This window comes from Lithobates pipiens, unplaced genomic scaffold, assembly GCF_037356315.1.
Source record: "Lithobates pipiens isolate NorthernLeopardFrog02 unplaced genomic scaffold, aLitPip1_a1.2 Scaffold_27, whole genome shotgun sequence".
Classification (NCBI taxonomy): Eukaryota; Metazoa; Chordata; class Amphibia; order Anura; family Ranidae; genus Lithobates; species Lithobates pipiens.
The window spans coordinates 116037724-116062456 of record NW_027507788.1 but is presented as its reverse complement, the minus strand read 5'-3'; the positions used below and the strand labels follow the sequence as shown (position 1 = coordinate 116062456).

Here is a 24733-nt window from a genome sequence, read left to right as displayed (position 1 = left end):
CTTTCCAAAATGGGGTCACTTTGTGGGCGTTTCCATTGTCCTAGTACTCTAGGGCCTTCAAAATTGTAATAGGTGGTTGAGAAATGAGATGTGTAATGGTGCTCCCTGCATATTGGGTATCTGTATGTGGCCAGGCTGTGAAAAAGTCCCACACATGTGGTATCACCATACTGCACACTGCACTTGTATGGCACTTGTAATAAAACCAGAAATAGCTAGCAAGATCAACATTAACACATAAGGAATATATTAGGTTGAGGAACTGAACTGAGATCCATATCCAAACAAACAAAGGAGACAGTTCTTCTTGCAATATGGAGTTTAATTAGGATATTTACATTTGCATAGAACACATAGGGTCCTTAGGTTTACAAAGTACTGATTTCAAATTCTACACACTTACACGGTAAGCACCAGCTTAGTGTGGCCTGAAAGGGGTCTGGGGGAGAAGACAGAACGTTTTCAATGCCTAAGAGGTGTGTAGCTGGTTTGACTCTAGTTCAACAACATGTTAGTAATAAAATAAAAAGCTACACATACAACCTATGACATAACATACTTGCATAGTATACATACATGAACAACAAACATGCAATCTCGCGAGGGCACAATTTTTTTTCTAACACTGCTGAAAGTGGAGGAGTCCTTGGACCACTTTACCAGTACACTGCATAGTAGGTGAATTGCTAAAATTTGCAAAATTATTTAAAATAAAAGCAGCACTCTATATTTTCCAAAGCCAATGTTCTAATGAGTAATACCCTAATGGATAAATACATATAATAAACATAAAAACATTATCAGTCCTCAGTGCAAATAGTCTTTATAATTCTAACTATAAAACTAAAACAGTGCCTTTTCTTTTTCCACCACCATCAAATTATCCACAAAGCCACTTACTGAATAATCTGACCCCTATATGTGAGGTTAGACAATGCTTGTGTAGCGACAAAACCGGCCAAATGATACTGCAATCTTCCACCTACTTCCTCCTCCGATGATCAATGTATAAAACTAGCCTCACTCGCAGGGAATCATATGTAATTTGCAAAGAGGAAGAAGTGGATCACCAGAGAAGGAGGACTGTGGAAGCTCCCAGTGATGTTTGCCTAGTTTTCTCTTTAAACCAGCATTGTGTGACCTCACTTATATAAGGGGGTCAGAAGATTTGGTAATTGGAGTTTTAACTCATTAAAACATTGGCTTTGAAAAACAGAGTGCAGCTTTATTTTATGTAATTTTGCAAATTACATAGGTATACTTTACATTTTAGCTCACTGCTGATACAGTATATATAAGAGAACCGCAGGTATATATTTTATTTTAAATTACTACCATTTGGCCAGAGGAGTGAACCACAAGAGGCCACTGCACCGGCAAGGTGGGAAGGCAGGCAAAGAGAGAAGTGCTCAGTGAAGCAGAAAGAAGAGCTCCCAGATTAAGGGACGAGGAGGCAGGAGGTTGGTGAAGGAATGGCAGAGGAAACAAACAATGAGAATATAATATAGTGAGAATATAAGGCCACCTCAGTCCAGATGCAGACTCCAGGTAGCAGAGGTTAGCAAAGTATCCTGTATAAGGCAGGCCATAGACAGAGCAAATTTCTTTCTTGCAACCATGAGAAATAAATGTGCTTGATTCAACATCAACGCAGACAGTGTTGATAGGGGAATCCCTCCCATGGAGCCATTGTGTTCTCCTGGTGGGGGAGGGTTTATTGCTAGTGGCTATAATCACATGTAAAATCTGGTAGGCTGGTTGTACCCAAATTGATTGATCAATCGATCAATTTGCATACATTCTGCCTGCCCATACATGGTTCAAATCAGCAGGAATTGGCTGAAATTCAAACAGTCTATGGCTTAAGAGTCAGAACAAGGATGCCTCAATGGCTAGTCCAGAAATAGAAGCTAGTCTCTGACTGCATACTTCATAAAAGGAAAACTTAAAAAATATATGCTTATTCTTTTATAGCAAAATGTAGACCCGTGTTTGACTACCTGGGACACTTGTCTAAAACTAAGGCTTACCCCTCCTTTCGAAGGTAGTGCTATCGTACAACATTTTTTCCTTAGTATCCAGTCTCCTATGCAGAGTGCTGCTACCTAGAGGTCTGCTATGCACTACCAATAAATAACATTACAAACTAAAAAAAAAAAAAAACATTCAGTGTAGACAGCCCCTTTAACTCTTATTAATCTGTAGCTACCTACAGCTCAACTCCAGACAAAACTTTTTATTTTAGTTGTGGATAGAGTGGGAAATGGCTGGATAGATTTTTCACTGCTGTATGTTTCAGTCAGTCTAGGTATTGGGTGTAAATCAGTGAGGGAAAATCTTGGTTCAAACTAGACGCAAGGATCTGCAAATAGTGGACCTCCAGCTGTTGCAAAACTACAAGTCCCATCATGTCTCTGCTTATGGGCGTCATGCTTGTGGCTGTCAATGTCTTGCTTTGCCTCTTGGGACTTGTAGTTCTGCAACAGCTGAAAGTCCGCTAATTACATATCCCTGCTAGAGCCACGTCCTTAGTGCTTGCTTTGTTTCCTTTACAAACAGCAGTTTTGAATGAAGCGAAGGTGCAGCAACCTCAAAACAAGAGCTTTATTTTGCAGTTGCGCTGCAGTCCAATTGACTTGTATGGGCAAGTCTGACAGGTGATGGCCCTATCAACTCAACAAGCAGTGGCATGTGTAAGGTCTTGTCTGGTTGTATACAATTTTTTTTAGGTGGGCCGTCAAGAGGCAGCATTTAATTCTGAAAGAGGTCCCAAGCTATATCTACTCGAATTTCACCCAAAGTAAAAATGTTTTGACTGCAATTTTTCTTTAAAACGTCAACTTTCATATACAGTACTTTCAAATAAATTATGATTACACGCTGCACTGCACTAGCTTTGGTATTTGCATAATATTAATAATAATAAAACATTTATAAAAGTAAAAAATGGCTAAATAGCCTAAGTCCTTCAGTACATCTTCTTAATACTGTTGTGAACACTACACACCTCTTAAGCAGTAAAAACTTAGCAGTGCAAAGATTTCATTCTTGTGGCCCCCAAAGATATCAGAAGAAGCCTTGTCAGACACCCCGTTTTAGAGAGAAATTGAGTGACCACTTCTGCCACTCCACACTCTGTCCAGGAAAGCAGCCTATTGTATTTCATATTCTATCATGGTAACACTACCTAAGCTGAGAACTCCTACCGAGACATATTAGATATAAGAATTACACAGCACTCCAAATTATATACAGCAGTGACTGTCTCGCTATGTGTACAAATACATTGCTCTTTTTCACTTCAAGGAACAACACTCTCCATGTTACAATTCTTCATACAAGGGGCCACCTCATTTAGCAGGCCACCCCAGTAACTGAATTTTTTTGTGACAGCAACCAAAAAAATACATAAAAACATTTTGTCGTAATGTAGAAGGACATACAAGTTTCTTTCCTGAGCAGTTTCCATCCTGACTTCTGAAAGAAGGACTTTCCCGAAACACTTCTTAGGATTCCTTCTACCATAACACTCAAATGGTAACAGCAGCAACATGCATACCTGGAGTTTCAGTATTGTGCAAAAACAGCTGGGGGTTCCCAATACTGGTTTACTTATGTTCTCACTGGTTATAAAGACTTGGGTATGGATGTCATTGAATACTGATGGACAAAGCTGGTTTTCTTTTTTCAGTGTTTCCTGCACCATTAACCAAACCACTGGCATTTTTATATCAGTTTAAGGCCATAGTTCTTCGGATGATTACTTAAGGCAACTAGTGACTGTATGAAATGCTGGTGTACATTAAAAATAATAATTTTAGCTCACTGCAGCATAAATGAAAGGTTCTTATGACCCTTCTGGACAGTTTTCACATCTGATGCAATTGTATCTCCACTACATTCATTAGTGGTTTGAAGTCTACATCCTGGATGAAGGTCCTGATAGCTCATAGAATAACACGTAGGCATCGCTGCTCTTCACCTGGCTGGAAGACATTGCCGTAACCCTGCAAGGGAAAAGACAAAACTGTTAAATTGGGAGTATAAAATGTTGCAATACATAGTATTTTCTTTTTTTATAAGAAAACGTCTGTATGTGAACAAACATCTTACCATTCACACCTGTCAGTGGGCCCAATTGCAATTACCCGTGGAAGACTCAGCAGGGTTTCTTACAAATAGCTATAGGTCATAAGCCCCATTAAAAGCAATGGGAGGCTTGCGTGGCCCGCTTGCGGCCCTAGGAAAGCATGCCGTCACCATTCGGAGTGCTCATAGAAGAGCCAAAGGCTCCTCTAAAGCCCCATACACACTATCAGATTATCTGCTGAGTTTTTCCTTCAGATTTACCAAAACCATATAATATGAGGAAAAACCTTAGGAGTTTCAATGTGTATGCAATCAGGCAGGCCCTCTACTACATGGTTTTGGTAAATATGAAGGAAAAACTCAGCAGATAATCTGATAGTGTGTATGGGGCTTAAGAGTACCCCGAATGGCGGTTTCTTGGTCTGTGGTGGTAGGCATGACCCGGCAGACCTCCCTCTCTCATCCAGCAATTAACATTGAAGTCTATGGTAAAACTGGTCAGTTTTCAACAGGACCCGTTCGGAGCTCCTTGGGGCTAGGGACTCCAGACTCGAGGAGACCCAGCCATTAGAGGCTGTTTGCATGTAAAGGAACATGCATCGATTACCTGGGAATAATTGGACATAGACACAGATGGTCTGCAAGCACACAACTGTAAGGGGTCTCTCACACAGGCTTTGGAAGTAGGCGGTTGGGTCAAATTTTTAATGTTTCCTAAATGCTTATCAATGCCACACAGAATTGTTACAATAGGGAACAGATGGAGGTGTTCACACTGCAGCATTAGTGTTGCTTTGCATGGCGAGACAAAAATAATGCTGCATGCAGAGTTTAGCAGGCATTGATGCTTTGCAACTGCCTCCATTCACTTCTATTGAAATGCACCACAACCACACCCTCAATGCACTGTAAACACGCCTATGGCATTTACAGTACATTTACGGTGAGGTTGCAAAGTGTCAAAAGTGAGATTTCAGAGATTTCCTTTTTTTTTTTATTGGCTTGCAATGCACCGTTTAACTTGCTAGGGAATTGACACTCTAGAAAGTGTAAATTTCCGAGCACAACTCACCCTAATGGTACATGCCCTTTTCTTTTGGGTTTCAGTTTTTGTCTGTACTGGTCCAGGAGCTCCTCAAATCTGTACATAATCTGTTATGTAGGGAAAAAGTGAAGGGGAATACTATAGAGCAGGGATATGCAATTAGTGGAGGTGTAGAGTAGAAGTCCCATCATGCCTCTGCCTCTGGGTGTCATGCTTGTGGCTGTCAGAGTCTTGCTATGCCTCATGGGACTTGTAGTTCTTCAACAGCTGGAGGTCCACTAATTGCATATCCCTGCTATAGAGTGTCACTTGAGTCACAGCTCTGAATCTACTGTGGCTGCTGATATCACATCCAAGATGGTAGCACTCAGCAGCAGTCTTTGGGTTTTTGGAAGTCTACACAAGGGAGGCTTTTAAAAAGGTATATAACATGTTTTTTTTTACATTTAAAAGATAAAGTTCTGTCTAAGGGCTGGTTCACACCAGATGAGGTCCATTGCGTTTTTAATTTTGCAACAAAAGCTCATGCACAGTGTTTTCTATGTATTCCAATGGCCCTAGTTCACACCAATGCAATCAACAAAAGTAGAACATGTTGCATTTTTTCGGAGCATATCTGGAATGCAGCAAAATGCATCAAAAATTCCCTGAATTAAGATGAATAGAAAAAAAGAAAGGGGGTGGGGAATGTACAAAAATGAAGAAACGCATCCGGAATGCATAAATTGTAATTGTGGTGTGAAGCGGCCCCAAGACCAGACGTCACAGGACATCTGCTGTTACCTTTATTAGATAAAAACCCTACTCTTTGCACTCCTCTGAAACTAGTTTACCTTTTCTATGTAGGCTGACACTAGTAGTTCCACCAAATACCTTCTGCATGTCCAAACAGCATACAGTGCCTTGAAAAAGTATTCATACCCCTTGAAATTTTCCACATTTTGTCAGGTTACAACCAAAAATGTAAACGTATATTATTGGGATTGTATGTGATAGACCAACACAAAGTGGCACATAATTGTCAAGTGGAAGGAAAATGATAAATGGTTTTCATTTTTTTTTACAAATACATATGTGAAAAGTGTGGTGTGCATTTGTATTCAGACCCCCTGAGTTAATACTTTGTAAAACCACCTTTCACTGCAAATCTTTTTGGGTATATCTCTACCAGCTTTGCACATCTAGAGAGTGACATTTTTGGCCATTCTTCTTTGCAAACTAGCTCAAGCTCTGTCAGAATGGATGGAGAGTGTCTGTGAACAGCAATTCTCAAGTCTTGCCACAGATTCTTAATTAGCTCTAAGTCTGGAGTTTGACTGGGCCATTCTAATACATGAATATGCTTTGATGTAAACCCTTCCATTGTAGCTCTGACTCTATGTTTAGGGTCGTTGTCCTGCTGGAACATGAACCTCCGCCCCAGTCTCAAATCTTTTGCAGACTCCAACATGTTTTCTTCTAAGATTGCCCTGTATTTGGCTCCATCCATCGTCTCATCAACTCTGACCAGCTTCTCTGTCTCTGCTGAAGAAAAGCATCCCCACAACATGGTGCTGTCACCACCATGTTTCCCGGTGGGGATGGCATGTTCAGGGTGATGTGCAGTGTTAGTTTTCTGCCACACGTCTTGCTTTTAGGCCACCGAGTTAAATTTTGGTTTCATCAAACCATAGCACCTTCTTTCACATGTTTGCTCTGTTCCCCACATGGCTTCTCAGAAGAAGCAGCCCATGGTAACTCTGAAGGAGCTGCAGAGATCCACAGCTCAGGTGAGAGAATCTGTCCACAGGACAACTATTAGTCGTGCACTCCACAAATCTGAACTCCAGAGTTACCATGGGCCTCATGGCTGTTTCACTGATTAATGCTCTCCTTGCCCAGCCTGTCAGTTTAGGTGGACGGCCATGTCTTTGTAGGTTTGCAGCTGTGCCATACTCATTCCATTTTTTGATGATAGGTTGAACAGTGCTCTGTGAGATATTCAAAACTTGGGCTATAATTTTGTAACCTAGCCCAGCTTTAAACTTCTCCACAACTTTATCCCGGACCTGTCTGGTGTGTTCCTTAGGCCTTCATAATGCGGTTTGTTCACTAAGGTTCTCTAACAAACCTCTGGGGGCTTCACAGAACAGCTGTATTTATATGGAGATGAAATTACACACGGGTGGACTCTATTTACTAATTAGGTGACTTTTAGTTAGGGGTATTAGAGTAAAGGGGGCTGAATACAAATGCATGTTTCAGATATTTGTAAAACATTTTGAAAACAATTTATCATTTTCCTTCCACTTTAAAATTATGTGCCACTTTGTGTTGTCTATCACATACAATCCCATATAATATACGTTTACATTTTTTGTTGTAACATGGCAAAATGTGGAAAATGTCACAGGGTATGAATACTTTTTCAAGGCACTGTATGCCCTTATAACCACTGTGGCACTCTCTTTAGACAGGATCTGACATTTGGCGAAGATAAGCCCTAAAGTCAGAATCCTATTAACAAAATTCATCTAATTTTTGAGAAACCCAAAAATGTTTTCCTTTATCCTAACAAAGACAACATCAGTCAACTTGTGGTGTCTTCTTTTAGGAAGGATTTGTTTTAGAGGTTAACATGTATTTCCACTTGTGCAGACAAATGCAGATAACACTACTTTAGGTTTTTTGCATGTCCCTATTCACATAGCATAACTAAGTAAAAATATTAAAAAATTGCTGCTTACAGTGCCTTGCGAAAGTATTCGGCCCCCTTGAACTTTTCAACCTTTTGCCACATTTCAGGCTTCAAACATAAAGATATAAAATTTTAATTTTTTGTGAAGAATCACCAACAAGTGGGACACAATTGTGAAGTGGAACGAAATCTATTGGATATTTTAAACTTTTTTAGCAAATAAAAAACTGAAAAGTGGTGCATGCAAAATTATTCGGCCCCTTTACTTTCAGTGCAGCAAACTCACTCCAGAAATTCAGCAAGGATCTCTGAATGATCCAATGTTGTCCTAAATGACTGATGGTGATAAATAGAATGCACCTGTGTGTAATCAAGTCTCTGTATAAATGCACCTGCTCTGTGATAGTCTCAGGGTTCTGTTGAAAGCGCAGAGAGCATCATGAAGACCAAGGAACACACCAGGCAGGTCCGTAATACTGTTGCGGAGAAGTTTAAAGCCGGATTTGGATACAAAAAGATTTCCCAAGCTTTAAACATCCCAAGGAGCACTGTGCAAGCGATCATTTTGAAATGGAAGGAGTTTCAGACCACTGCAAATCTACCAAGACCTGGCCGTCCCTCTAAACTTTCAGCTCAGACAAGGAGAAGACTGATCAGAGATGCAGCCAAGAGGCCCATGATCACTCTGGATGAACTGCAGAGAACTACAGCTGAGGTGGGAGAGTCAGACCATAGGACAACAATCAGTCGTACACTGCACAAATCTGCCCTTTATGGAAGGGTGGCAAGAAGAAAGCCATTTCTCAAAGATTTCCATAAAAAGTCTTGTCTAAAGTTTGCCACAAGCCACCTGGGAGACACACCAAACATGTGGAAGAAGGTGCTCTGGTCAGATGAAACCAAAATCGAACTTTTTGCCCACAATGCAAAACGATATGTTTGGCATAAAAGCAACACAGCTCATCACCCTCAACACACCATCCCCACTGTCAAACATGGTGGTGGCAGCAGGGAAGATGGTTAAAATTGAGGGGAAGATGGGTGCAGCCAAATACAGGACCATTCTGGATGAAAACCTGTTGGAGTCTGCAAAAGACCTGAAAAACTGGGACGGAGATTTATCTTCCAACAAGACAATGATCCCAAACATACAGCAAAATCTACAAAGGAATGGTTCACAAATAAACGTAACCAGGTGTTAGAATGGCCAAGTCAAAGTCCAGACCTGAATCCAATCGAGAATCTGTGGAAAGAGCTGAAAACTGCTGTTCACAAACGCTCTCCATCCAACCTCACTGAGCTCCAGCTGTTTTGCAAGGAAGAATGGGCAAGAATTTTTGAGTCTCTCGATGTGCAAAACTGATAGAGACATACCCCAAATGACTTGCAGCTGTAATCGCAGCAAAAGGTGGCTCTACAAAGTATTAACACAAGGGGGCTGAATAATTTTGCACGCCCCACTTTTCATTTTTTTATTAGTTAAAAAAGTTTCAAAAATCCAATAGATTTCGTTCCACTTCACAATTGTGTCCCACTTGTTGGTGATTCTTCACAAAAAATATTTTTTTTTATATCTTTATGTTTGAAGCCTGAAATGTGGCAAAATGTTGAAAAGTTCAAGGGGGCCAAATACTTTCGCAAGGCACTGTAACATTGTAGATGCTCTTTTCGATAACTCCAGCACTGAAAAATCCTACTTAGTTCTTTATATTAATTAGGGGGCTGGGAAGCTGTGTTTGCCATAATTAACCATGGCTGTACTGTGGTGGCAGATTTCATTATCAGTTACAAACTAGATCTGGACACTGTGGGGCAGATTCACTAAAATTGGTGAACACAGATTCTGGTGCAGGTGTGCATAGTGACCAATCAGATTCTATTTTTTTTTTTTGTCAAAGCTTAATTGAACAAGCTGAAGTTAGAAGCGGATTGGTTATTATGCACAGCTGCTCCAGATTCTGTGTTCACCAGTTTAATGTGGCCTTTATATTGGGACAGACTCACTCTGACCTTGTTTAGAAATGCAAGCAGTCTGCCATGACACCCGCTCCTAAAAAATATCTAAAAAGGCAAGAATAAGTTTACAAAAAATGTTTTAGGGAAGCTATGTGAATGGGAACGCATCACAAACTTATAGTGAGCTTCTCTCAAATTTGACTTCAAAATTGGAAATACACAGAGCATTCTAGATCCGTGTTTCTCAAACCTTTTTTCATCTGGAGCACCCTTTAAAATTCTGCAGATACACAATTTTAAAGTGCAAAACCTAAAAATATAGTTTTACATAACGGGGCAACATTCACACATGTAGGACACCCAACATTATTCTTGCAAAGCAAATACATTTTTGCACACTGGTACTTTTCAGTGTTTTTCTCCCTCAGCTAATGTGACCCCAGTGCTTACAGAGCGGGGCAGGGATGGGGCAAACAAGGCACACCCAACATGCTCTTTATCAAGCAATGATGTGATTGGTTGTTAGGACACCGGCGGCTGGTTGTAATGCTGCTGTGACTTTGTGTGGCAGGCGGATTTGACCCACTTGCTGGCTTTTGGCAATTTTTTGACATTTTGCTAAGGAAACCCTGAAGAGCCCAAAAGGGACCCTGGTTGAAAAAGGTTGCTCTGGACAATTAGCTGAGCACTCTAAACAACTTCAATCTGCTAAGTGCTGGAAATGTTCCTTTTGCAAAGGAAACGTTATTACGTTTTATTTCAGTTAAATGTGAATATTAAACTTTGAATGTTTTCAGGTGAAGGAAAAAAAAAGAAAAAAGCTAAGAATCAAGAAAAGATGGTTTACACGTTTATCATTACCTTGAGTCATTAAATGTGTACCACTCGCCATTGTTTGTATTTTTGCAGTAAGCTGTATAATGGCCCCCCATGGTGGTACCCGAATGATTGGATACAGCATACAGATTGTATGTAGCTTGAGCTGCAAAAACAAAATAGAACAAGCTAATATTAGAAAAAAGAAAAGTCTAAAAACGCTAGCATCAGAAACAAGGTAAATGTCAAACAAAATCTAGTGGAAGGATAATGGTAAGATTACTGGTAAAGGGACAATTAAAGTATAAAGCAGAGCTAGAGCTACTTATACATCGGAACAGTTGGTGATAGTATTGGTAATGATCCAATAGGTGAAAGGCCTAATTTCTCCCCCAAAGCTGTTATCAACCTGCATGTTTGTATCCAACAGGAACACATTATAATTCAGAATGTTATCTCTGTTAGCAATGGGGTAAAAAGTAGAATACAAGAATGAGCATGGACAATTTTACTGAAAGTGGTTGTAAACCCCTGCATATGCTCAGTGAAGCGATTGGCCCCCAGTGATACACAGAGATCAACAAATCCTCCTACACATGTTGTACCTGTTTATCTGCAGTCCTCTTTACAGACATTCAAAGTGCAGAATTTATAAAGCCTGTCTGAGCTTTCAGAAAACAGGAGCAGATAGCTCAGTCTCTCTGCTGTCTTTTTACTTGCCGCTGGTTACCCGCTGGAAAACAAGAGTCCACTCCTGTCCTGATGCTGTCCTCCTTCATTGTGATGTCCCCTGCTGTCCGACATGTTATGCAGCCATGGCCATCCGATGACATCGCTCAGACAGCCCACCCCCTTGTGACTTGTGCACTTAATTAAGACAAGTGCATAGAGGGATGTGATTTGTTCGTATTTCATGTTTGGGGTTTACAACCACTTTAAAGTCATCAATTGTCTATATTGGCCCATAACTTTTACAAGCATCTCCCTAATTTGTGAAATATTTGCAGATAATGAGTGTCCACCATTTTAAAATATACATGTCATCATGTCTCTTTAATATGTACATAAAATTTGATTTTTTTTGTTGTTTTGGATAGAATAGGGAAGAGTTGAACTCCCTGTCAGATTGTTTTCTGTCTGGCTGTGTCAAGTTCTCCACCTTGTCCAATCAGAGAATGCTTTGCATTCACTCAGAAAATGAAAAGCATTTTCTGAATGGTGCCTTTGCTGAGCAGCCGACTTTCTGTATTCACAAGGTATCAGGCCGTCCGCTCAGCAGGGGATCACTGACCCTGACACTTTACCCTGAATGGCCAAGATGACAGGGTCTCTTTAAGAGAAAAAGGAAACATGATAGTCAGGAGGCACTTATTGCTGTACACTCAAAACAATGCATAATTGGTACATAATATAGACATCTATAACATAATATATTTAATATTTAACTTTAAAAGAAGAACCAGGTCTACACAGTAGGACCTATGAAGAATATAGAAGTAAAAAACGTACTGCTGTGTTCTGCATAAAATTCACGTAAGTCTAAATCTCGAAGAGGGAAATTCACAAATGTGGAAAGCTTGCTACTTCTTATGCGGCCTTCAGAAAACCGCTTAAGATCTGTAAAGGGTTGAAGTTAAGGAAGAAAAACTGCAGCTTCATGAATATGAAATAAGCTCTTTGAGTTGAGAATTCAGCTTGTGTGTAAAAATGTCTTAAAGCAGACCTACTGGTAAATTAGCATTGAACAGAATCCTGGCAGGTCACAATATACAGTTTCTTTTTATATAATGTATTTTTTTTTTTTTTACATATCTTCTTTATTTATCATATTCAAGTCTACAAAATGCATGAAAACCATTTTTAGTTAGGTAAATATGAAATATAGCTTATAAATATTTTTTTTATTTAAGCTGAAGTTTAGCAATTTGTATTTGGAGATACAAACATGTTATATTTACATGTGATTTACATGTGATGGTGTGTATCCCATATCCCGCAGACAGCTGCTTCAAGAAAAACCTTTCCTTTATAACTGCCAGATATTGCTTTGAGCTGCTATCCAATGGTTGCTATGTGGGGGTAACAGCAGCCACTGCTAATGTGAAGAGCTGCAGTGCCCACCCCCCTCCGTCCTCTTCATCATTCAGTGATCTCATAATACTGTTCTCCCACAATGCATTGCAATCTGTGAATGAAGTAGTGGATGAATGACAGGATCTCCACCACCTATTCATAGAATGTATTGCATATTTCTATACTTGCTGTTCGATCAATAACCATTGGGCCTCCTGCACACGAACATCTGAGCCTCCTGTGTAATGTAAATTCTGGCGTATTCCCCCAGGAAAAACACAATTATAGCATATGCAAAAAATAGATGCATGAGACAACATGAATACAAAGAAATAAGGACTAGTGCCCAGCTAGTGGGAATTAGATAATTATGTATTCCCTATTCTTGCATCTTAATTTAGAAGTAGATGCTGAACCCTAGTGATGCCATTTTAAAGATGGCACCAGCCTCCTGATTTAGAAATCTAACTGTTGGCACAATATAAATCCTATATAATAATAATACTCAGGGAGAGTGTGATGTCTGCAAGAAATAATACCTACCTATGTGTGTTACACTTGTTCATTACATAGCAGGCATACAGATGACATAAACATTTTTCTTCTAGGCCTGCTTTAAGTAGCTGTTTGTACTACTTATATGTGATAGTTATCACATACAAACCAAAGCTGCAATCTGACATTTCAGTGGTAGTTCATGATGCTGTATGAGAAAAAATCATCTGGTATTAGGTGATGTTTGGTATATAAAAATAGTAAAACTACAAAAAGTAAAAAAATTAAATAAAATTCACATGAAAGGATACGAAGCACAAGGATCTTGGGAAATTTCTGAATGGTAAATTTCTTGATACACTTTCGACGAACTTTACATCTACAGCATGTCTGGTAAAGAAAAAAAAAAAAAAAAAAAAGTTACAGAAAGACTCTGAAACTGTAAATCAGCATTAATGGAAAGTAAAAAATTAAATTAGAATGCCTTGACTTATTATATATTATACACATGAGGTTATTGGCACAACTACATTCTCCCATGGGAAAAACCAGAGCCATGACTCCCATTGCTAGTGTTAATTTTGACGACTAAAATATTTTCGTCGACTAAAGCCCCATACACACTAATGCCCTGTACATACGGTCGGACATTCCGACCACAAAATCCGTCGGATTTTTTCCAACGGATTTTGTCCGAAACTGGCGTTGCATACACACGGTCAGACAAAGTTGTCGGAAAATCCAATCGTTTGTAACGTGATGACGTTCGATGCGTACGATGGGACTACGTAGAGGCTAGTAACCAATAACTTTGCGTGGCACTTTGTCCATCTGAATTCTCTACAAACTATCGGAAAAAGTCAGATCAGATTTTTTTATCTGAGAATTTTAGATCCTGCTCCCAAATTTTTTCCATCGGATTTTCCAATGGAAAAAGTCAGATAGAGCCCACACACGATCAGATTTTCCGACAATATAAGCCAAGCGGACCTTTTCCGCTGGAATTTCCGATCGTGTGTACAGGGCATATCAGATTTTCTCCTGATTTTTTTCTTCAGATTTACCAAAACCATGTAGTGCAAGGGCCTGCCTGATTGCATACACATTGAAACTCCTAAGGTTCAACCTCATTTTATATGGTTTTGGTAAATCTGAAGGAAACAAAACAGCAGAAAATCTGATAGTGTGTATGGGGCTTAAATGAACACTATTTTAGGTGACTAACATGTGACTAAAACTAAAACAATTCTGATGACTAAAATACGACTAAAACTAAAAATGGCATTTTAGTCATAAGACTAAAATATGACTAAAAGTAAAATGCCATTTTTTTCAAGGCTATCACTGAAACTAAATAAAAAATTGACATCAAAATTAACACTGCTCTACTGGCCATTTCTAAATCGGCAACACAATTCCATTAAGAGCCTATAATAATAGCACATTCAATTGTATTGAACTAACAAACATGTATTGCACTACCACATAATGATAAGTGAGGGGCATCTAAGCTACTGAAAGAGAAAAAAAAAGGCTTTTCTTATATTTTTTCTTAATATTTAATGTTGGCAATATATTCAGGAAATATGTGCAATAGCAATACAGTTATGCCGTGTACGCACGATCGGACTTTCCGGTGGACCAGAGTCTGTCGGACAATTCGATCGTGTGTGGACTTTTGCTTCCCAATTGTCCGGCGGACCTAAAACCTACGCTAGGGCAGCTATTGGCTACTAGCTAGGAACTTCCTTATTCTACGTCATCACGTTCAAATCAGTCAGACTTTTGGCGTGATCGTGTGTGGCCAAGTCCGTTTGTTTGAAAGTCCGGCGGACTTCAGTTGCAGAATAAATATGTCATTGGAAATTTGGTGTTTTATATTGTAGGCCTGTAATTCTTAGGAATAACACACTTAAATCTGTCCAAACAAGAGTCTAGTAGACATCCCGGGTATGATAAAGTTTGAAACACAAAATCATAAATTATAATAAATAACTAAAAATAATTATCAAAAATAATAATATAATAATAATAAAATGTATTCAATAATGTAATCAACTCGAACACTGAAATGTGCTCAGTTGCAGAATTGTCGCTGTTGTCACTTTCAGTGTCCGATGACGAATTTCCCCACAAATCACTATCGCTCAATTCTGCAAGCGTTTTCAGTTATTATGTCTGTTTTCTAGCTATTCTAAAACCTCTTTTGACGTAAAGGGACGGTTTTTGGTTGCTATGGACAATCTCCAGTTTCCAGGCAGAAAGGATATATAATATAAAACTGCATGCAGGGCACTGGACAAAGCACTATGGGCAAAAGGTGGAAATAATTTGCTATAGTAATGTAATCTGTGAGATTACAGTGTACTGTATGTGTTCTGTATTTCTGCACTTTTTGAATTTCCTGCCGGGCTCCGTCGCTGTGTGTCTCGCCGCTCGCAGGGAATGGAGCTCGGCATAGAGGACATCAGGCGAAAGACACAGCCGCCACACACAATGGGAGGACATCGCATGATCCTGGGGACAAGGTAAGTAACCCACCAGGGTACTGCGATGCAATCCCGAGTGTGGCTCAGGGTTACAGCTCTTGGTTTGGAAAATTCACCCCGAACCACACTCAGGAACACCGCTAAGAAGGTTAATACCATAAACAATAACATTTTATTCGATTTTTACTCCAGGAGTATATAATGAGTTTGGAAATTCTAGAGAAATGTTTGCATAATGCATTACAATTTAACTAAATCCATTCAATTATAGTTGACTAAAACGTATGAGATTTTAATCGACTAAAACGTACTGGAAATTTTAGTAGACTAAAATATGACTAAAGCAATTCAGATGACTAAAATATACGACTAAAACTAAAATGGCATTTTAGTCAAAAGACTAGGACTAAAACTAAAAATCGAAATTTGCTGCCAAAATTAACACGGTTTCTATGGGCAAAAGTTAGAACTTCTATTGCCAGAGCCCCAAAATAAAGGTACCATGGTCACCAGTTTGTCCTGTGCAATCATTATTGTATTAACACTACTTTCTGGTCTACCCTAAACCAAACACTTTATTCCACATGAATCTCATTAGATTTTGTACTTTTGACCAGTATTCATTCCCTTTGTGAGAACTTATTTAAAATGATAGAGCTTTTAGAAACAAGCCATTCACTTATTTTTAAGCGCTTTTCTGGTACAATTTGATTAAAAGAAACGTTTTTAGCATTGCTCCTGGCCTTTAGCCTGGTCCCACAGACCATGACATTTAGTACCCCTCTCAGAAGCTTGGTCCATACTCTTAGCAGCTGGCTCCCATCTATACTCCTGTTCAGAGACCTCCTCTGTCTGCTGGCATGGAGCCCATAACCCTAGTCTGGATTCTCCTAAAATCCCGGCACACACCTGCACCACCATCAGTGTGCTGGCTGTCTGCAAAACCTAGTCCCAGGACTGAAGATTTCATACCACCGAGATCACTGCAAAATCTCCAGGCTCCAGGTTCCCAAAAATGATTAAGTCAGTTTCCTCTCAATGACAAAATCCCACTGGAGCCCCTAACACGCCTGAATGAGAATCCTGGGTCATCAACTCTCTGTCCTGTCCCCATTCTTTTTGGCCACCACTAGAATAAGTAGAGTCATTGGCCAATAAGAATGTGCAGGAGGAAGGAAGGGGCAGGTAAATTCTTTGAAGACAACACTTACTGGTTTTTCGTCCCCATCTAAGACATCCTCTTTGGTAAAGAGTCGAATGCAATCCATTAGAGACACTTCTGAAACACTCTTCTGTATAAAAGACATACATACAATCACTTGCATGAATGAATGACAACAATACTGTAAACAGTTGTAATTAGTGAAGCTAGAATCTGATTGGCTGCTGTGAGCAATATAGTGATCTTTAATTTGTACGCTTTATATCAAATTACTTTGTTTTGTAGTTGGAAAGGATGTAACCATAGCCACAGACACCCAAATAGATGTTATTAGCCTGGGGGCAGTAGGTGCCATGCAGAGCAGGGTGTGGGGAAGATGGCTCTCACTTCGCGTTTTTGGCAGGACCGCTGTGTGGTAACCTGTTATGTTACTTTAAGGGGTTGCATGGTATAGATGTCCATAGACAGTTACAGAAGTGCCACATACCAGACACTTCAGGGTTGGCTCTAGGTCCATCACAGGTAGTCTCTTCTGGGGCAAGCACTCTAGGGTGGGCTATGTTTTCAGGTTAGTCCCTCTATCCCTACAACAGTCTCTCTCTAAGTCACTCATTCTTGCTACCTCCATAGCAGTCTCTGATCACATAGCAGGCATTTAAAGCAAAAGTATGGCAAAAGCTATTTTGGCCCTACCCCTCGCATGGATCTAAAGCCTGCTGTCGGCTGACGTCACTCAACCGGTCCAGGCTTGGGGAAAGATCCAGACTGGACTGGCAGCTGTCTCAGCCTCTCAGCATGCCGCTGAGAGCCTAAGCCAGCAACTCCTGCCTCCTCCACAGCCCAGCGCTCCAGGGAGGGCTGGAGGGGCAGAGCAGAGAGACGCAGACTGGTGGTCACGGCTCAGAGCAGAGGGGGGAGCTGAGTGATTAGCAGGGTTTGATCACTCAGTTTTCAATGCAGAGGCAGCAGGGGACAAATGCAGCATTGGATCAATACCACATCCACCTAAGTGAGTCTAAATTTTTTTTAGAAAACCAATCTTTTTTTTTTAAGGGGAGTTTCTCACCCCTGGCAGATACCCCAGGTCAATCAATCTCATTTTCTAGGAAGTCTTTCTCCAAATGGCAACTCCAGCACTCCAGGCAATCTCTGAATGTAGTAGACACTACAGGGTAAACTGTAGGGTCTGTTTAACAAATGCTTACTTCACATACAATACAGACTAACTAACTGACTTTTTAAGCTACCAGAATAGGATGGTATGTATGTGACATTCTATAAAATAAACATATCATTCATTTATTGCTGCAATTTTTACCTTAGCAATGGGTAGCGACAAGTCCCAGAATGGGTCATACACAGTAGAACAATATCCGCATTCACTGCATGTGAGCGAGCTCTTCAACTGACCGACAAACAGTTCTGTTCAAATATAATGTTAATGTAACAAAATATTAGTATTATAAGGCATGCATAGTGAAAATCTTTGCTAAAGATTTCACATTAGGGAAATAGTTATGGATATCATCACCCCTGTCATTTATATTACATACAGTAAAAAAAAAATTGTATTTTACTTTCATCTCATGACTCTGCATGTATGACTTATTATTTGCTTCACATATAAGTTTACCAAATTTAGGCCTTATACACACAGGGCATTCAAAAAAACGAGCTGCAAAGCCACTACCAACGCCAGGAAAAAACATCTGTAAAAAAAGATCATACCAAACCCTTATCCGAGCATGCAGCCTGGCGGGTTAGAGATAAAAAAAAAAAAGAGCGAAATTGGTGTAGGACTTTAACAGTTGCCACTATAATCCCAATTAGGAAAAGAGCACTCAGATATGTATGAAAGTTTTAAGGTTTATAGTAACAATTATAAAAATCCATAAAACATATTTTAAAAAATTGTACATTCTACATAGATATGACAATCTCCCATGTCTCAAATATCAGATTGTACAGAGTAACCTGGTAGTGTAAATATCAAATGAATTTTGTCTATTGAAATATGTTTAATGTTCAACAAAAAATGTTTTTGATATATACGTATGTACACAAATATTTGTAATCATATGCCAACTACGATACATCTACCAGTACCAATAGGATCCCCTAAAGAAGCCATTGGTGTTGGTACAGTGATTCCGTAGTTTGGCGCTGCACATGGAAAACCATTGTCATTTGGCCCAACACGGACACGTTTCATCGTTCTCGTTGATGAAAAAACGTGTCAGTTTGGGCCAAACAATGGCCAGTTGTGACGTCAGCACGCAGATCGGGACACGGCTTTCACTATTGCTAGAGAGCAGAGCAGCATGCGGTAAAAGACACCGCCTTAGTTCTTTACCCATCTGGATGTATGCTGATCTCATTTTTTGAATGCTGGTATGAAATCAGTTTAGAGTAAGTGCAATTCCTAAAGGGGGGGGTGTTTTAATTGAATAAAGTTTTTAAATGGAATTACGCTATGCTTTTTTTTCTTTTGCTTTGGAATGAGTTTATTAGCATGAGATCCATCCCCTGGTCTGCAATTATGAGGTGAAATGCATTCAGAGTAAATATCCATGATTGGTGTTGATATCCATTTCCCAGCATTGTCTGGTAAGAGTTTGATCACAAGGGGGTTTATCCATTCCCTCCTTTGTCTCACGTGTGAAGGTGATGGTGGCAGGTCAACACTGCAAATGTGTCAAAAGAGATCCATTTTCTATTTTATATCTGGCTGGACTTTCACTCACTATATATATATATATATATATATATATATATATATATATATATATATATATATATATATATATATATATATATATATATATATATATATATATACATATATATATATACACACACACATATACATATACACACACGCGCACACACACATATATATATATAGTTTGGATTAATCATAAAATTGCAAATTACAACAGACTTTTTTTCTGTAATAAGCATATTTGTGTTAATTTATATGTTGTGCTGCCTTGTTTATAGGTCGGAGACTTCTAGCTGTAACTCAGCATGAACGTTTTCTAAGATACTATTGTTGTGTCTATGTGTATGCAAATGTACCATCTTGAAGATACTATGTAAAGAACATTTCCAAAACACACACACACCCTGCGCATGTACATTATATGTATGGAGCATTGCCAGCTTATGCCAATATGTTTTATGATGGAGGATTTCCAGCAAATTTAAAATAATAATGAAAAGTATTTCACACCAACTTACCCACAATCCTGCTGTCTTCCCTTTCCAAATATCTCTTCCACATTTGCCTGCTTTTTTCTGTGTCACTGAAAAAAAGGGAAAGGGGGGGTTTATATACAACATAAAAGCTACCCATAGCTTCAACATATGACTATATATCTCAAAGTGCACTGGAGACAAACACCACTCCTAGGGAACAAAGACATTATCAGTAATGGTATGAACAAGAGGAGAGGGTCCTGTCCTATGATGACAGCGCTGCTGCTTTAAACACTTGCAGACCGGACCATTTTGCTGGTCAAAGACCAGACCACTTTTTGCGATTCGGCACTGCGCCGCTTTAACTGACAATTGCGCAGACGTGCGACGTGGCTCCCAAACAAAATTGACGTCCTTTTTTTCCCACAAATAGAGCTTTCTTTTGGTGGTATTTGATCACCCCCGCGGTTTTTATTTTTTGCGCTATAAACAAAAATAGAGCGACAATTTTGAAAAAAAACACATTATTTTTTACTTTTTGTTATAATAAATATCCCCCAAAAATATATAAAAAAACATTTTTTTCCCTCAGTTTAGGCCGATACGTATTCTTCTACATATTTTTGGTAAAAAAAATCGCAATAAGCGATTATTGATTGGTTTGTGCAAAAGTTATAGCGTTTACAAAATAGGGATAGTTTTATAGCATTTTTATTAATAATTTTTTATTATTTTTTTTTTTTTACTAGTAATGGCGGCGATCAGCGATTTTTATTGTGACTGCGACATTGTGGGGGACCCATCGGACATTTTTGACACATTTTTGGGACCATTGTCATTTATACAGTAATCACTGCTATATAAATGCAGTGATTCCTGTGTAAATGACACTGGCAGTGAAGGGGTTAACCAGGGGGTGGCAGTGTAGGGGTTAAGTGTTCCTAGGGGTGTGTTACTAACTGTGGGGGGGTTGGGCTTTCATTTAGGGAACACTGATCTCTGCTCCAATCACATGGAGCAGAGATCAGCGTCACTAGTTGCTAGGCAGAATGGAGAAATGCTGTTTACACTGCATTTCCTCCATTCGGCCGCTCCGTGAGACGATCGCGGGGGTGCCCACGGCGATCGAGTCCGCGGGTCCCGCGACCGGACTCACGGGGGTCCCGACCAGCGCGGGAGCACGCTGCCAGCGGCGCGCTCCCGATGGCAGGGCGGCATTGAATATTGGACGTACCTGTACGCCAATATGCCTGCCCGTGCCATTCTGTCGACGTACATCGTCATGCGCTGGTCGGGAAGTGGTTAAAGATACAGTACTGCTTAGTAAGTGAGTGTTGTCATCCTAGGACCGGAAATGTGTTACTGGCAAGATTTACTTGGATTTATTTATACTTAAAAACTCAACCTGAACAATAGATTTTTTCTTCTAAAAGCAGTGTATCCAAGGTATTTCTCTAAGGTCTGTCATATACCATTGTTGACCCCATGTAAAAACTGGGTACCTTGAAATTGCCATTCTTATGCTTCCAAGCTGATATACTGTAGGTAAGCCGAGCCTTTAGGTTACACGCACATGTAATTTCTTTTCCTTTCTTATTTGATGACCTCACTGTGATTGCAGCTACTTTTATTTCTTAGACAACTAGTGTCAGTGAAGACCTCATGTTTTATCAGAGCCAAATTTACCATTAGTCATGGTTGGCCCATGCCTATAGACAACCAAACTTCCTTCCCCCTCCCCCAACCATCTCCAGAAATACAGTCATCTCATGTACCGCCACGGCCAAAAATTCTGAGAATGACATAAATGCATTTCACAACGCCTCCTGCCTCAGTTTTTTAAGATGGCAATCTGCATATACTCCGGTATGTTATGAAGAGTGATCAAATGAATTGCAATTCATTGCAAAGCCCCTCTTTGCCATGAAAATGAACTTAATCCCATAAAAAACAACATTTCCACTGGATTTGTGAAGAATGCTTCAGGGCACCCAGGACCATCTCCTACAGTTGATTCTGCTGTGGGATTGGGGTACCACCAGTGCAGAGCTTGTCCAGGAATGGCAGCAGGCAGGTGTCAGTGCATCTGCAAGTACAGTGAGGAGAAGACTTTTGGAGGATGGTCTGGTGTCAAGAAGTGCAGCAAAGAAGCCACTTCTCTCCAGGAAAAACTTCAGGGAAATACTGATATTCTACAAAAGAATTATTATTCTACAAAAGTAGAATGATATTCTACTATAGCATGGAGGACTGGGGTAAAGCCATTTTCTTTTATAAATCCGCTTTCCTATTGTTTGGGGCATCTAGAAAAAACCTTGTCAAGAGAAGAAAAGGTAAGCGCTACCATCAGTCAGGATGTGGCCCAGAAGTTGATTGACAACATGCCAGGGCGAATTGTAGAGGTCTTGAGAAAGAAGGGTCAACACTGTAAATATTAACTCTTTGCATAAACTTAATGTAAATTGTTAAAAAAAGCCTTTGACACTGATGAAATGCTTGTAGTTATACTTCAGTATACAATAGTAACATCGGAAAAAGATCTAAAAACACTAAGCAGCAGACTTTGTGAAAATGAAATATTTGTGCAATTCTTAAAACGTTTGGCTCACGGCTGTAAGCAAATCTGTACAATCACAATGTGAGAATCTAAGCAAGGACCACTAAAACCAGAAAATGCTTTTTGCAAAAGAGAAGATCTTAACATAAGTTGTTGCTTTGGGTGACAAAGCTTATGTGCCTTTACTATATACCACTCAGGAACACAGGCCGCAATAGTGACAGCTACTGACCTCTAACCATGACGAGGTCTGTGATCCAAGCCATGGTAACATGGCATACGTTCCCTTTACAATAAGTATATGTAACAATCCACCCACAGTTGGGCTTGGGTTGCACATGTATGACTGGAGTGTTTAGGAGATTTTGAGTTGCTCTCCATTTGCCATCTTTGGACTGCTTCTGGCAGTGTGCTGCTGCCATTTGTAGTCTACACATCCCTTGTTAATAAGTGTTTAGAGAACTCAGAACCTCCAGCCAGTGCCTGGTCATCAAATTCTGTTTTCCTATATCTGTTAGACTACTGAGTTTTTGTTTGCCTCCTAAAATCCTACTTTGGAATATGCTTGTGTCCACCGCCTGTCTCAACCCTGTGCCTGTCTTTCCTCGCTTTCTTCTTCTGCTGCCTGCCTCAACCTCCTGCTAGTATGACTGCTCTTCTGCCGCTTAGTCTGGTACTATGCCTCCTTTTTAACTGTCACTGCTGAACCTTGCATGACTTGTGCCCCAGGCTTCAGCAGTATAATGAAGACCTGATCCTCCATGGTTGTGCTTTGAAGTGAGCCCTCTGTGACATGGAGGATTCAATAATACCGCTTATGTTTTTACAATTCCATAGTACATCAATACTAGATTTATACTATACTTCAAATACATTTTCATAAAGGATTGACACTATTCATACTGTAATATTTTACATATAAGCACAAAAAATGCATCATAAATTAAAGGATATTTAATGTAATTTTAGTTGTCAGAGCTAAAAAAAAAGCAGAACAAACCAATGGCAGGCACCCCAAATCTCTCATGTCATTAATATCGGTCATGGAGCATTATAGTATTACACTGTATCAAGCAGTATATAATATACTATATACTATACTACATGAAAATCAATGTTCCTTTTATTGATAGATATCCCGCACAGTCTGATCAGATTAATCTTACTGCAGTTCATTGAAAGCACTAATACCTAAAGCATTGCATTACACAATAAAACATAATCTTCTGTTGCAAAGTATGAGCAAGGATTGGTCTGACCTCACTAGAGATGAAAATAGAGCTATAAAAATCTTTATAGATGTCTTAGGTGAATAATGCGTAATTTATAAAGCTACAACCCATGCGTCTGCCATAGTCCTCATCACTTTTGTGACTTTTTATTCATCTCTCAGTGGTTCTCGTCCTTGACAATAATGGTTGTTACAACAAATAATGATTGTTATAGCTCAGTGAATTCAGTCGTAGAAGGCTAATAAAGATGATACTCTCTGTGGCTGTGTTCTTACGGTAGTAGAGCAGCACAAAGGGGCATACAGTATCTACAGGACAACTTTTTTGAAAGAAAATTTTTGTGTTTTGTTTTTTCATTTAAAACAAAACTATATAGTGGTAAAAGCAGATAATGCAACACTCAAAATCAGTGTAAGCCCTTTGCAGGCTTGTGATAAAATCCACAATGGGTGCTCTGGCTCTGGTGCTCTCTTACCGGTACAGACATAAATACAAAGATTAGAGCCGGCAAGTCCAAACGTCCTTGTTGCATAAAAAAAAAAGTGAGTAAATATATACAGGGGCTCTGGCTTACAAGCCTTGATCACAGTGCTGTGATCTAGGCTTGTAAGCCGGAACGTGTGAGCCCCTGTATATTTTTCCTCACTCTTTATGCACCAATAAAGAAGCAACAAGGACGTTTGGAGTTGCCGGCTCTATTCTTTGTATTTAAAGCTATATAGTGGCAGAGTTCCTACAAGATGTCTCTAACTTACAAGCAGACTTGGATGTACTGTTACGCTTCCTTCAAATAGGTGTACTACAACATACACCTAATGAAAGGCCTGTGCAGTCACGTCAGTTGGGACACAGTGACTGCATGGACACAGCTGCTGCTCCCATGCTGACAACGGTGAGACCGTGTGCATTCAGGGCCATGCAGTGGCTGTGTCCATGTAGCCGCT

General features: G+C 39.7%; 1 protein-coding gene across 3 annotated transcripts in view; it reads right to left on the bottom strand.

The window, feature by feature from the left end:
* Positions 1-301: 301 nt before the first annotated feature.
* The window catches only part of LOC143934082 (ubiquitin carboxyl-terminal hydrolase 2-like), a 162501-nt gene continuing 138069 nt past the window's right edge, over positions 302-24733 (bottom strand). For all 3 annotated transcript variants that reach the window (XM_077457388.1, XM_077457389.1, XM_077457390.1), the window contains 7 exons: positions 20043-20107; positions 18121-18224; positions 16852-16932; positions 13463-13541; positions 12093-12200; positions 10629-10749; positions 302-4007 (listed from right to left, as the gene is read on the bottom strand). In XM_077457388.1, coding sequence (XP_077313514.1) covers positions 3920-4007; positions 10629-10749; positions 12093-12200; positions 13463-13541; positions 16852-16932; positions 18121-18224; positions 20043-20107 — 646 coding nt within the window. In that variant the 3' untranslated portion in view covers positions 302-3919. The remainder of the gene's footprint in view (positions 4008-10628; positions 10750-12092; positions 12201-13462; positions 13542-16851; positions 16933-18120; positions 18225-20042; positions 20108-24733) is intronic.